Source organism: Labrus mixtus, chromosome 11 (genome assembly GCF_963584025.1).
Source record: "Labrus mixtus chromosome 11, fLabMix1.1, whole genome shotgun sequence".
In the NCBI taxonomy this organism is placed as follows: Eukaryota; Metazoa; Chordata; class Actinopteri; order Labriformes; family Labridae; genus Labrus; species Labrus mixtus.
In genome coordinates, this window is record NC_083622.1 from 19,393,275 (window position 1) to 19,407,414 (window position 14,140).

Genomic DNA, 14,140 nt, shown 5'->3' on the forward strand with positions numbered 1-14,140 from the left:
AATTATGTCTCAAATTGAACTCAACATACACCAGTGATCAAATATTATTATGGAAATATTTCTGGTTTTCATGATTTCATGGCAGATTTTGTCATGTTTTCTTTATGTGTTGACATATAAAAATTGACCTGAGGGCCACATTGAGGGTTGACGAGGGCCGCATGTGCCCCCCCCCCCCCATTACCATTGACTACCATTGGTAATGCATTCTGTTGCATTGTAATATTTTTCGTCAGTCATAAAAAATAAATAAATAGTGCTTTTACATTGTTCAAGAGGTTAGTTGAAGTTGTGATAAATAAAATTAATACAAACTACGGATATTTTATTTTGGTGATAACCTGTTAAAATAAAAAATAAAAGCACTTGGGTACCACCTTATTATTTATGGGTACCACCCATAGACTGTAAAAAACAGTAGGTATAGTATAGTCCCACCATACGTTAATAGGTAGGAGACCTGCCTTGTTTTTCTCTCTATTGGCCTCTATGCGGTGCAGTTTCCCTCGGCGTTTTCTTTGTTTTTCCATCCCTCTCTCTCTCGTCCGCTGCCCGTGATCTCTCATCATTACGGCCGCTGGTGTTTAAAAACATTTATATGATGGCGGAGGACAGTGAATCCGCGGCCAGCCAGCAGAGCCTGGAGCTGGACGACCAGGACACCTGCGGCATAGACGGAGACAACGAAGAGGAGAATGAGCATATGCAAGGGTGAGGATGGCCTGCCCGGTCCGTCTAGGAAACGCAGCGACGTTATTTCAGGGAGTCTGTTTCTGCCTGTTTCTGTGTGTGAGCTCCGTGAGGAAGAGCTAGCGCAGTGTAGCTAACATGAAACAGGTAGACAAGGCCGTTTCTTCAACCTATAAACCAGAGGAGAAGTGCTAGGTAGAGGCCTTTATAACACTCTTAATTTTTTTGTGTAAACGTGTGTGCCTTTACGTAAAAATGAACAGCAAAGCTATCATCCCGACTGAATGACATGAGCCCGTTAGATAGCTAGCCTAGCCTAGCTCAGCTGTCATTCGTTGCTATGGAAGCTATCGTTAGCTCGATGCTGCTGCTGCTGCTGCTGCTTTGTGTGTGTGTGTGTGTGTGTGTGTGTGTGTGTGTGTGTGTGTGTGTGTGTGTGTGTGTGTGTGTGTGTGTGTGTGTGTGTGTGTGTGTGTGTGTGTGTGTGTGTGTGTGTGTGTGTGTGTGTGTGTGTGTGTGTGTGTGTTCAAATGTTAGTCAGATGAAGTGAGTTCCCAGTTCAATGATGTGTTCTGCTCGTTTATGTTTATCTCCAAAGGAGTCCAGGTGGAGATCTGGGGGCAAAGAGGAAGAAAAAGAAACAGAAGAGGAAGAAAGAGAAGCCGAGCTCAGGGGGAGCAAAGTCAGACTCTGCATCTGACTCCCAGGAGATCAAGGTGCAAAGAGGAACCTGCTGAAAATGTTAGCAGACCCCTTTAAAGTCAGGGGGCAAAAAAACCTAACCGATCAACCAAATTAACTAACTAACAAAGTTGATCCATTTTCTTGTCCAATGGAGGAACATAATGCACATAAACAACCAAAGATAAACCTGTTTGTTTTCCATCAGTATGACTGGATCAATGAGGTTCACCCATCATTGACCTAAACGTTGTGCATGGCATATATTCACTTCACCGTTACTTGTGTAACCCTAAAAGCACAAACCCTGCTGTATGTAAAACAGTCTGCTGCTTGGAGAACTCTGCACTGTTCAAATCAGATATACTCTGATGTTTAAACAACGTGTCCAGGTCTTTGATATTCAAATAGCCTCCACTATCACAAACCTGACAACTTCCAGGATCATTTAAACTAGGATGCAAATTACTAGGTTTTCACTTTGCATATAAATGTCAATCACTTAAAATACTCAAATCCTAGATTGAGAAACTCAGAGGTACCATGTGCATGTAAACACTATTTTTTAATCATGATTAAACTGGCGTGAACATGCAAATGAGACGTGAACTTTGGTTCACTGGCCCCATCAGGCTCTGTGTTTTAGGGTATGTAACCGATGTGTTATAGTGGCTTCTTTTGTTTTAGATCATTCCGTCTTGAGTATACAGACTGTGTTACATGTCGCTGCATGACAAGTCAAAAATGCAGGGAGAGTTTCATGTTGCCCCTGCACTTGAGGCACACTCAATTTTTGTTTCTTTTTTTGTTTATTTGTCCTTTCTATTCATGAAGAACCCAGGCTTGCCAATTCAAAAGCTGCAAGACATCCAAAGAGCCATGGAGCTGCTGTCCTGCCAGGGTCCAGCAAAGAGCATCGATGAGGCAACCAAGCACAAATACCAGTTCTGGGACACCCAGCCTGTGCCGAAACTAAGTAAATACCCACTGAACTTTTAGATAGCAAAAGCATTGTTTATTATAATAAATAATATGATATTATAATATAATATAGATGCAATTTCTGTTGAGCCTTGCTTTACATTACAAATGTTTTACAGACAATGATTGTATTAAAGGAGCATATATTAGAGCATTCGCCCATGTACAGAGGCACCAATTCTTGTCACTGGTCACGGGTTTGAACCCTGATCCTGATGCTGTTTGGTGCATGTAATGACCCATCACTACAGCTTGCCTATCCTAAGATGAAAGCCCCCCGCTCTCAAAAAAAGAGGAGCACATTTTATTGTATGTCTGTTGTAGTATCTTTTGTTTTAATTTCAGGTGTATTATTGCTGCCACTGAAATACTTCTGTGTTTTAGCAGTTTTATGGTTTCACAAGTTCAGAAAAGATGTCTAGTTTAAGCATTGGGTCAGCATTACCTGAGCATGAACATTACTTTTCTATATTAACATATAATGTTGTGATTAAAAAATGGTCTTTTATCCTTTTACAAGAGCTGTGGCATTCTTTTTTACAGATGAGGTGGTGACGAGTCACGGGCCAATAGAGGCAGACAAGGAAAACATTAGACAGGAGCCATATTCCTTACCTCAAGGCTTTATGTGGGACACTCTCGATCTCAGCTGTGCAGATGTAGTAAGTACAGTGTGTCTCAGACATATTAAAACAAACAGTAATAGCAGCTAACTAGTATTGTCATGATCAGTGGATCTGCTGACTGTTTTCTCAGAAAACTGTGGAAATATTCAGTCCAGCTTAGTGTGTAACTCAGTGGGGCATAGCTGATATCTGGAAACCTTGGACCCAAATTAAGTTTTATTTGAGTTATCATTGCAGCTCTAAATAGCATTTTGTAAAACACAAAATAAACAGCTTGCTGTGTGTCTTTTTCAGCTGAAGGAGTTGTACACATTGTTGAATGAGAACTATGTGGAGGACGACGATAACATGTTCAGATTTGACTATTCACCAAACTTTCTAAAATGGTCAGTGTTTTTCACGTTGCTTGTGTTTACTACTTTGCTAATGATTTTCAAAAGTAAAAAAAAAAAAAAAAAAAATGAAGTTTGTTATTGAACTGCACGCTCACTTAATATTTCTCCTCCTGCAGGGCTCTGCGTCCACCTGGCTGGTTACCACAGTGGCATTGTGGAGTGAGAGTGTCCTCGAATAAGAAGCTTGTTGGCTTCATCAGTGCCATCCCTGCAGATATACGAATCTATGACATGTGAGAACACAGTACTGATCATAAACATTCGCATCAGAGCAGTGATATGATTCAATAGAAACCATTTTGCTGTGATTCACACGTCTCCTTTCCATCTGCTGCTCCAGAGTGAAGAGGATGGTTGAAATCAACTTTCTGTGTGTCCATAAGAAGCTTCGTTCAAAGCGTGTTGCTCCTGTGCTAATCAGAGAAATTACACGGAGGGTGAACTTGGAAGGAATATTTCAGGCAGTATACACAGCAGGAGTGGTGCTTCCTAAACCTGTGTCCACATGCAGGTATGCCAAACAAAACATAAAGCATGGCATCTGAAAGTAATTTAAAACTCTTTGATTCTTTGTCTCATTCTTTGTATATTTTTCAGGTATTGGCATCGTTCCTTGAACCCCAGAAAACTTGTGGAAGTGAAATTCTCTCACCTGAGCAGAAACATGACCCTGCAAAGAACCATGAAACTCTACAGACTACCAGATGTAAGCACTTGCCTACGCCTGTCAGTCAAAGTTCTTTAATAATGGAAGGAACTTAATTAGACTTTTATCTCAACACTCCCCTCCAGAGCATCAAGACTCTGGGTTTGCGGCCGATGGAGAGGCGTGACATCCCACAGGTAACCGAGCTGCTGCAGAAATACCTGAGACGTTTCCAACTCGCACCTTCTATGGGAGAAGAGGAGGTGGCTCACTGGTTCCTGCCACAGGACAACATAATTGACACATATGTGGTAGAGGTATTTAGAATCAGTTTCTTCCCTCAAGATACTGACAGCACTTCTGTTGGTTCTTCTTTTTCTGCTTAAGCTCACTTTTTTTTTCACATCTCTTCAGGGAGCTGGTGGTGTACTGACAGACTTCGCTAGTTTCTACACTCTGCCCTCGACAGTGATGCATCACCCGCTTCACAGGAGCCTGAAGGCTGCTTACTCTTTTTACAACGTTCATACACAAACCCCACTACTGGATTTAATGAATGATGCACTGATCCTGGCCAAACTGGTATGTTCATCCTATTGTAAAACACAAACCACTAACACATATTTAAAGATGTCATTGTCACTCCAAAGGAGAATTTCTAGAGCTGCAAATACCTCAAAAGGCCCCCAGTTAATAATGAGGTCATTCTTGGTCATACCAACCAAATTCAAACCGAAACGTTCCTTTCCCTGATTACGTTTTTGACAACATGTTGTTTTGTGTGTTTAACAGAAAGGGTTTGATGTTTTCAATGCCTTGGATCTAATGGAGAATAAAGTGTTCCTGGAGAAGCTCAAGTTTGGCATAGGAGATGGAAATCTGCAGTATTACCTCTACAACTGGAAATGTCCCTCAATGGACCCTGATAAGGTCAGCAATAAGAGTTATTGTCCTAGCCTGTAATCATTTCTATCATCATCCTGCACTGTCCTATGTGAAGACTCAGTAATAAGAGACCCATTAGGTGCTGCTGTGGAAGTTGTTTGAATATATAAACTAAGGGTTAAGTTTTGTACTGGTCACAAAAGGCTGACATCTGATTCACAATGTCTTAATACAAATTATATTTGCAGTAGTGCAGATCTTTTTAAAATTCCTACTTCACTTTTACTCTTAAGTGGTCATATACTGAAGCTAAGCTGAGCTAGTTTTGTCCGTCACCTTGTTCAGTCAGCAAACAGTTTGCCATAGTTACAACCCACGGATGGTTTTTGTGTGTCATACAACAACAGGTAAACTCTGTCTTGTTTTTGTTTTGTCAGGTTGGCCTGGTTCTTCAGTAGCAGACCTCCCTTATCCAAGCTGCTACACAAACACTGATCAAGAGGTCAGAAGTCAGCGACCTGTGGCTATTCCTTACCTGGACATACAGGTAGCCCAAGCTAGACAATGAGAACTACAACAGAAAAAAAACAACAACCCCTGGGAGGCGGTTCAGCCGGCACTCATGTCATTAAGAACAATTCTCTGTTCACCTGGAGGTGAAAACTGAAATCATCAACATCCTGAATGTGAAGTCATGCTATGCCTGAGATACTCATACAGTACAATGCTCCTGACATGCACACTCCCATTTAAAACACATCAGTTTGACAAACCAGAGGATGCCCTGATGTTGTGAGTTATTTTTAGTTCTCCTCAGCAGACGCCTTCTTAAAGGGACTGGCATGTTATTTTTAATTTAGCTGATATTGAACTATGTAAATGATAATCAATGAACATAAACATGACTACATTACAAAATGACTAGTTTTTGTGCCCAACCTGCAACTGCACACTTGCAGAGGATCTTAAAGGCAACTGATGAGTTAATGTTTGCATACCGTCTCATATCCCTGAGGACGGGAGTTTCTCTGCTGTTTTTGGCCCTCATTAGAAAAGACATGAATGTGTTTCTTTGAAGGCTATGCGTAACGATTCCTTTACCTCAAGGATTCTTTTGATTATGATCAACATTTACATGAAAAATATGTTCACACACACACACACACACACAAACACATGCATACACACAAAGGAAGGACTCATTCAACTGGTGCATTGATAAACCTGTTTCTGTTGAAAATATATAGTGACCTGTACATTTAAAGCCAGATCATATTTATTCCTGTAGTGTGAGTTTGGGGTTCGGGAGGGCTGATCCAAAGTATTTTCCTCCAAAGTAGAGTAGGTGTTACTGAGTTTGTTCAGAACATGTGGGTTTTAATGGTTTTTAATGAAGAATGTATTGCCTCAAAGAAGCACAATTTTTTTTTTTGAGTTCATTAACAAGCAAAAGGGTCTATTTTATTTTTATTTTTTTTTTAACGGGTCAGATTTCAACACAGATAGGCTGTACTGTACAGACTGTTCAACCTTGTTTTGTTTGTTTTTTAACAAAGGATTTGAGCTGTTTTTATCTTACAAACCCTTCTCTAGAGCTGACTGGGGATAGCAAATTTGCTAAAATGGAGAAAAAAAGCAACTAAAAATAAGGATGGCATGTTCAGTGCACAAGCATGGAAGGTAAAATTTACAACAACGGCTAGAAAAGAGAAATAAGGTTTAAAATACAGCCAACAGTATTTTATTTAGATTTTGTATAAGAGACTTCTCAAAATAGATGTAGTGCTGGTCTAAAGACAGTTTGGTAGTTTAAAAATGGATCACTAACCTAAAGAAAGAGTAATGTTAAAGCAGCTTGATTGGTTCTCTTTTTTAATTTAGTCATTTTCAGTATGTTGTCGGTCATTACTTCTATCAGCATAGAACTGAGTGCGATGCCCATACAGCAGCTGATGTTCAGAAAAGGTTCAACACATGGCTCATAAAGAACTTTGTGTACGTGAACAGTGATCCCCTCGCCTGCTGCAGGATATTTGTGTTCTCAATCAAACTCTGTTTGGTAAAACAGAACTGAGCACAAGATCAAAGTGTTATGGGAAAAGTGAATAAGCTATTATTTGGAGAACAGTGGATGCATTTACAAAAGCCTGTAGAAGAAACAGCATCTTTTTTTAAATAAGCATTTCCCTGATTTTCCGGGTCCATTTTTATTGACTTCTTTGGATGTTTTTATTTTTATTTTTTATGGTACTGTATTTGTTTATCAAAAAAAAAATACTGTCGGTCATTTTCTCAGTGTGTTGTGTGGCCTGAAGTGTGAAACAGTTCAGATATTTATTAATGTACTTGGCAACATTTCTGAATACATCATTTATGTTGTTTTCTTTGGAGCAATGTCCTGAACTTTCAAGTAAAAAAAAAAAAGGAAAAAAAAGAGGTTAAATTAAAAGAAAATGTTTTGATTTTTCCCAGCTACTTGGCATTTCTCTGTGCAAGATCTTTGATGAAAAGCTGTTGTCGGACCACTTGTCTTGTTTTTGTTTTGGGAGCTGCTGGTGTACTCAGAAGTTACACATCTTTTATAATTGACTTTTTGCTCTGAGTTTGTAACTTTACGTCTGATGTCTGCATTACTGAAGAAGTTGAGGCTGCTGCCATTTTTGTTGTCTCTTTTTACTGTCTGTGATGTAGTTTCTTCTCATCCCTTTATATATTATTAGCAAGTAAAGACAACCAATAGTCAGTGCTTGAGGGTGTAAAGTTATTTTTTACCCTTGAAAGGTGAACGAGTTTCCTTCACAAACGGCATTTATTTATCACTGAAGCTGGGTTATGAGTCGACAGTGTGCCTCATGGATGCTGGTTGTGTTACAGATGTGTTGCCTGCAGCTGTTTGAATGAACTTTGAGCATGTCAGTTGTGCTGCCACGATGATCTCTACATTGTTACTTGCCACACCCTTTAGTGAGAACTCAAACCCGAGGTACCTGCCTTATTTAAAAGATGTTTTGTTTTTTAATCAAGATTTTTGGGGGGATGGGAGGGTGAACTTTTGAAATGACATACAGCTTTCTCTAACTGAAGAACAATATTTTTATTCAAATCCATTGTAAGCTGTGAAAAAGCTGAAGACCTTGTACCAGCATCATTTAGACATGACCCCATGCAAATAACAATCTGATTCAACACACTTGTCAGCTATACCAGCATGGATATTTGATCGAATAAACTCACTTTAAAAAGGAATTCGACTGATGCCCTTCTTTTAGAACATTACTGAAATACTTGATTTTATTTTACGGTTAAAACAAAGTTCTTAAATTAACTCAGCCCAAATAAATTTTTGTGGCTGGGGTCTGAAATGTATTTCAAACAGTTTCACTTCTACAGAGGAGCATGAAACATATCTGTTGTTTACAGGTTTAATTCAGAAATGTTAAATCAGTTGACATAGTATAAGGTTTGTCTGTAACCAATTTGCCTTCACTGTGAAATGTATGTCACACAAGCATTCAAACTATCTCTAAACAATTCATTTTAAATCATGTTAACGGCCATCCAGTCTTTCAAACACTGTCTTATCAAGAGTTTTATGAACACTGTTATGTACTCATCTCCAAGTTTAAAACAGACTGCTCTCAAAGTGATTTACAAAACATAAGTAATGATTCTGATAAACCAAAGGGGAGAAAAATTCATTCAGAAAACGTACACTCACATGCATGGTGTGTTTTGATAAATAAAATTAAAAAACTTCCACAAAATGTTTTTTTTTAACCTTTTGATACTTTTTTCAGCAGAATACATTTTCTAAAATGTAAAAGAAAATAACTTAACTAAAGAATCATATTTAACAAGCTTAATAGAAAAGGCTGTAGGCTTTTAAAAAATACACCTCATTTTAAGAAACACGTGGAAGCATCTAGCTTTAACTTTCAAAAACAAAGGAACACCTCTTCTAAAATTAAGGTTGAGTTTCTGTTTTGTATAACAAACTATGACTTAGCCTTCCTTTTTCTTTTCTTTGTAGGATTAGCCACTATTCTCTTGACTTTGAGAGGTTGCAGGGTGCAGGGGGAGGCAGACTCTGTGACCTCAGAATCACTTTCTAGTTTCCGTTTCTGTCCCTTCTTTTCACCAGCGCCCTCCTGCTCCTCTTCAGGGTCCACAGAGACTTCAGGTTTAACACTCCGTGCTGCACCTTTTAGCCAGGTGACACCTGGTGAGGGCACTCTGGGTGTAATGGCCTCAACAGTGTCAGTGAATGCCTCGTCATCCTTGGAGGCGCAGTATCTGAACCCCAGCGCGAGGACACTTTTCAGCCCAAGCGGCACGGACAAACTCTGACTCAGTCGAGGCACCTGGCAGGCCGGCACACCTCTTGTTGCACTTAGAGCGATAAGATGATCTGTCATGTGTTTCGGCCTGACAGACTTGCACACCAGCAACAGTTTGAGCTCGTTTCTCTCCAGAGCTTTGGTGACCTCGTTGATGCCGATGGCCAGTTGTCTTCTGGCTGCCACATCCGTCCAGCCGTTTTTAGGAGAGCCCTGCACTGGAGCGTCTTTGCTCACCTCAGGATGAGGCTCTGTTACGGAGATAGGATTCTTCTTGTCTTTCTTTTTCTTCCAAGGGCGAAACACTTTCACCTCTTTCTTCTCAAGACCAGTGGAAACCAGCTTGTCCGTCAGGGTATTCAGGATAAAATGGATGTCTTCTTGGGGTAGTGGGCTCCATTTCGGAGTGAATGGTGAGGTGAAGGAAGTCTTGGATGGAATTGGTTTTTTTATTTCCTTTTTTATTTGCTTCCCTGCAGTAGCCATTCCTCCTCTTCTGAAAGAAAGTGTACCAACAAATGAAAACAGATATACCAGCATATGACAAACAAGGGGCTCATTACTTGGTCATTAGATAAAATACATCATAGTAAAAAAAAACTGCTAAAGAATTTAATTTTTAAATGTACTTTCGTTTGGAAAACATTTGTCAAAAGCAGTGCTGTTGTGTTCAGAAAGAATAAACTTTAAACATTTCTAAATAACGATGTATACTTAATGAGAAATAGATTCAATGTTTTAAGGCTAAACAACACATCTAAAGTACTTGTTCAACCTTTAATGATTCATTTGGAGGGTTTGTTGTTAAAGACAGTCATTTTTTCCAATAATAATACGTGAATTAATCGGGACTGAAATGAGGATACATTAAATTTGCACTTTACTGTCTTATCATGACCGGCTGAATTCGCTCGGTATTAAACGAACATAATAATATTTAATAATAATAATTACGTGTCTGACATGTAGTGAGGGCACTCTGGGTGGTCTGGGAATAAGTTATTTCTGTGAGTTATGTTAAGAGCAGCTTTCAATGTCATTCAGTTTCTTGTTAGATAAAATAAAATAAAACATTTTTAATCCTGAAGCAGATATTGTTGATTAGTCAACACGTCTCTCTTCTTTAACCACATAGACGTTTTGACAGGCAACAGATTTGTCAATAAATTAAAAGTATCATTGAGTTACTCTACCTGACTTTTAATCAAACAAAAGCAAGTTTCTTTGATGAAGTTAAAGTCCTGTTAAGATGCTCAGTCCAACTGCACAGTATGCATGGTAACAGGGCGCCGCCATTTTGAAATTGTCTTCTTCTTCGTTGTTGTAGTTTAAGAGGTGCATTACCGCCACCAACTGGACAGGAGATGAGACGAGTTGACTAATAAAAATAAAGAAAGAAAAAAAGGACCTGAGGCCTTCTAAATTCTTCTAACTAAATCAGATTTTTCTAAATACATTTTTTAAACAATCTAACTGTATATTTTGGCTGTTGTTTTCCTTAATAGTTCTGACAAAACAGTTGTGATGTTTTTCTTTCTTTAATGACTAAACCAGGCTATTATTCTATCATATTTCCTGCAATGAAGTAGTCTATGTTTTACTGTTTCTATTTGGTCCCAATATGAACAGATCCCAATTTCATACTTGCCAATTCTGTACAAGTTCCCACAGCGCCGACAAGTGTTCAGTTAACAATATAAACTGTACATTCAATAGGCTATAATTCAGTATATGCAGGCCTGGCGAGAGATTTATGACATTACATCATTACATCTTTTTAAACCTAGCCTATATCTTTTTTATTATATGGATAATTTAAACTCACCTTTTTCTGACATGATAAGTGGGTGAAAAAAAATAGATTATCTTAGAAATAATACACCCTGTGCTGACTGGACTCTAGCAGGATTGCAAGAAAGAGCACTGCTTACTTACTTGTTAAAAAATAACTGTTTTGATATGGCCCTCGCACATTGTACCTTTTGTCCTTGCTCCAGGATTTTGTCTAATTTCATTTGCCTGAATTACGGAAGAGTATTGCATTCATGTGTGGTATTGTTTTAAAAAATATTACGAGATAAAGATCTGGTTATTACGAGATAAAGATCTGGTTATTACGAGATAAATATCTGGTTATTACGAGATAAAGATCTAGTTATTACCAGATAAAGATCTAGTTATTACCAGATAAAGATCTAGTTATTACCAGATAAAGATCTCGTAATTACAAAATAACAGGCAAAAAAAAAAATTCCCCACATGAATGCAATAAGCCTCCGTACCCCATAGACTTATATAGTTTTTTTGTATTTTACTCTGTGTAAGTTTATCCTCGACGAGATTTTGTAGTAATATTTTTTAGTTTATTAGCCTATTATATATTATTGACTATCGTTGCATGCTAATATGGGTCAGTTCGGGACAGTAGGCTTAAATCCGACTAAAAATAGAATAGAGCGAAATTAAATGTAGCATGCAAATTTAACACAAAAAAAACAAATACATGCACAAAGTCCAGTAGCCTATTAGTATTTGAATTGGTCCGCATCAGGCCTATAACTGTGTGTCCGTGCCTGCGTGCGTTTCTGTGCGTAAGAGAGGGTGACAGGCAACCAATCATAGGACGCGAGCAGCTCTCTTCTCCCTCCTCTGCAGTCCTCTCGTCTACAGACAGTCTCACATTGATCAGCTGGGCTGCAATTACAGCTGCGCAGACCCGTCTAGCAAACAGGGAATATACTGTACATTTATCTGAACTGCGGAGCTCCAGCTGCGAAAATGTCTAATCAGGTACAGTATAACTACATTTATTATCATTTTATTCTTCAGTCTGTCGTATGGTGTAGCTTATAGCGATGATGTAAATAACGGAGCAGAGGGGTGTCAAGCCAGATAGTGAGTGTCATCTATATTTGACAGGGTGGGAGTCTGAACAAAGAGGCCTATTCATTTGCTCCAGTATCCTTAAAGTGCTGCAGGTGTTATATACAGGTTCTGGCTATTAATATTGTTAACACTGTTAATATGTTACATTATTTTAGCTATTTCAATGGTAGCCCATCAAAATCATCAAAATCCTACATTTTGGTAGTTTGGGGTTTATGTGCATGTCCTTTGGTCCATAATGATCTGTTCTGCAATGTCCCAGATCCTTGGTAAAGTAGATTATTCAAGTTGGCACAAAGGCACTAGAGCCTTGAATAAAAGCCCATTGTTTAGCCCTAACTTGTGCAACAATAGGTTTCCCGGGCTCTGCACCCTGACCGGAATACTACGCTCAGATCTTTCATTCATTAGTGTAATCTTCAACTGATTTATATGCACTCTCTCATATAACTGTGATTGATATTCCCATCCACTACCTTAGCTGGATTCACCTGAGTGGACCCTTTACATATATGCTTATCTAATGACAACATTATAGCAAAGTTTTGAATTGTTCATCAGAAATACACAAAGTTACTTGAATGTTTCTTTTCTAAACATCTTTTCCATGTAGGCAGAGTTTGAGAAGTTGGCAGAGGACGTGAAGAATGTGAAGACTAGGCCTACGGACCAGGAGCTCCTTGACCTGTATGGCCTTTATAAACAAGCTATTGTGGGAGACATCAACACAGGTATGACTTGCCTCAGAAAATCAGAATAACGTACACATAAAGTTCAATAAATTCTGAACATTTCCTCCCAACTGTTTTCTATTACACATTTTAGAAAGACCAGGGATGCTGGACTTAAAGGGAAAAGCCAAGTGGGACGCCTGGAACTCCAGAAAAGGTGACAAGGTTTAAATGCATGTAGATGTAAAACAGTAAATTAAGCTTGTTGCTTAGTATAAGCAGCGATTTACTGTCAGTTTGAACAACTTAAGATGTGAGTATTCAAGTTTAGATAATACTAAGTGTTCAGTGATGATAGCCATCTGCGAGGCTGTATGGTTTTGTGTTAAAATGAATATCCTATTTATACACACATTTATTTGGATTGGATATTTGGATTTGTTTTTTCTTAAGCAGGTATGTTACGTTACATGTTCATCATAAGCTAAGCATGTTAGCATGCAAAGCATTGCTTCAGTACTTTGCAGATTATGTTAGTTTTACTGAAATGTATTCATAAACAAAGAACTGGACAAGTTGAACTTTTGATTTCAATTTTGTGTTATTGAAATATCAAAAACAAAGAAAGATGCCATTAAAGTGATCACAATTGATCAAATGGGGAGTAATTAATGTGTGTAATGAGTTTTATGACATCAGTTTTGATGCAAAATTTCACACAAAATCCCTCTTTGTCTTCTTAATAATGATATTTTGTATTTATGCACTCTTTCAGGAATGTCTAAGGAAGATGCCATGACAGCCTACATTACACTTGCAAAGGAAATCATTAGCAAATATGGCATGTAAGGATTGCAATAACCTCAAGGGACTTAACACAGACACTGTCTACTAACTCAATAAAATACTGCTGATATCAACCAGTAGCCTTCTGCATTCAAAGTCCATAATAACGCAGGATGACGTTTAATGAGTGATCCATTTTTTTTGTAATATCTTTTAATGATTATTTTTTATTTAGATTATCGTCATTTATATATATCTGAATAATTCTATGCATTATTTTGGATTAAAAATGTGAACATTTCAAATTTTGGATTTAATCCAATTAATAAAGATAATTGTTGTTATCCACTTGTATACAGCAATATACTGTATACTTTGACATTCAGCTTGAGTCCTTATAAGAACTGGGCTAACTAAATGCCTTTAAATGTCAGCAAATTGAAATTAAACTTCTTTATGCACTTTTTTGATTGTGTTTTGTTGTCATGAAGCCTACCTGATATACATTTGGTTGGACGAAATAAAAATAATAAATAAAAACTCAATGCAACGTAAT

General features: G+C 38.2%; 3 protein-coding genes across 4 annotated transcripts; 2 read left to right on the top strand and 1 right to left on the bottom strand.

Annotated features, from left to right (window-relative positions):
- The first annotated feature begins 443 nt into the window (after positions 1-443).
- On the top strand, positions 444-7,338 carry nmt2 (N-myristoyltransferase 2). Its single transcript, XM_061050604.1, has 12 exons — positions 444-711; positions 1,289-1,406; positions 2,206-2,347; positions 2,896-3,014; positions 3,273-3,364; positions 3,490-3,606; positions 3,714-3,884; positions 3,971-4,079; positions 4,166-4,336; positions 4,434-4,601; positions 4,812-4,949; positions 5,342-7,338. The coding sequence occupies exons 1-12, from the start codon at positions 599-601 to the stop codon at positions 5,360-5,362; spliced, it is 1,479 nt and encodes a 492-aa protein (XP_060906587.1). The 5' UTR covers positions 444-598; the 3' UTR covers positions 5,363-7,338.
- A 645-nt stretch (positions 7,339-7,983) lies between these two features.
- Positions 7,984-10,558, bottom strand: rpp38 (ribonuclease P/MRP 38 subunit). Of its 2 annotated transcripts, none has more exons than XM_061050606.1 (2): positions 10,435-10,558; positions 7,984-9,734 (listed from the first exon to the last, which is right to left on the bottom strand). In XM_061050606.1, exon 2 carries the CDS (start codon positions 9,725-9,727, stop codon positions 8,900-8,902), a length of 828 nt encoding a protein of 275 aa, XP_060906589.1. In that variant the 5' UTR covers positions 9,728-9,734; positions 10,435-10,558; the 3' UTR covers positions 7,984-8,899. The 2 variants fall into 2 exon arrangements, with proteins under 2 accessions (XP_060906589.1, XP_060906588.1); XM_061050605.1 differs by having other exon boundaries at positions 7,984-9,737; positions 10,435-10,552.
- Positions 10,559-11,874: 1,316 nt separating this feature from the next.
- Positions 11,875-13,740, top strand: acbd7 (acyl-CoA binding domain containing 7). The gene is made up of 4 exons (XM_061050611.1): positions 11,875-12,031; positions 12,741-12,858; positions 12,953-13,015; positions 13,574-13,740. The coding sequence occupies exons 1-4, from the start codon at positions 12,020-12,022 to the stop codon at positions 13,645-13,647; spliced, it is 267 nt and encodes an 88-aa protein (XP_060906594.1). The 5' UTR covers positions 11,875-12,019; the 3' UTR covers positions 13,648-13,740.
- Positions 13,741-14,140: the final 400 nt, after the last annotated feature.

Excerpts from the sequence above, each read along its gene's own strand:
- acbd7 (XM_061050611.1), top strand. Across the intron at positions 12,859-12,952 it reads TGTGGGAGACATCAACACAG|AAAGACCAGGGATGCTGGAC; the intron begins GTATGACTTGCC and ends TACACATTTTAG. Across the intron at positions 13,016-13,573 it reads CGCCTGGAACTCCAGAAAAG|GAATGTCTAAGGAAGATGCC; the intron begins GTGACAAGGTTT and ends GCACTCTTTCAG.
- rpp38 (XM_061050606.1), bottom strand. The coding sequence starts at position 9,727 with ATGGCTACTGCAGGGAAGCAAATAAAAAAGGAAATAAAAAAACCAATT.
- nmt2 (XM_061050604.1), top strand. The coding sequence starts at position 599 with ATGATGGCGGAGGACAGTGAATCCGCGGCCAGCCAGCAGAGCCTGGAG. Across the intron at positions 3,365-3,489 it reads TCACCAAACTTTCTAAAATG|GGCTCTGCGTCCACCTGGCT; the intron begins GTCAGTGTTTTT and ends CTCCTCCTGCAG. Across the intron at positions 4,337-4,433 it reads TTGACACATATGTGGTAGAG|GGAGCTGGTGGTGTACTGAC; the intron begins GTATTTAGAATC and ends ACATCTCTTCAG.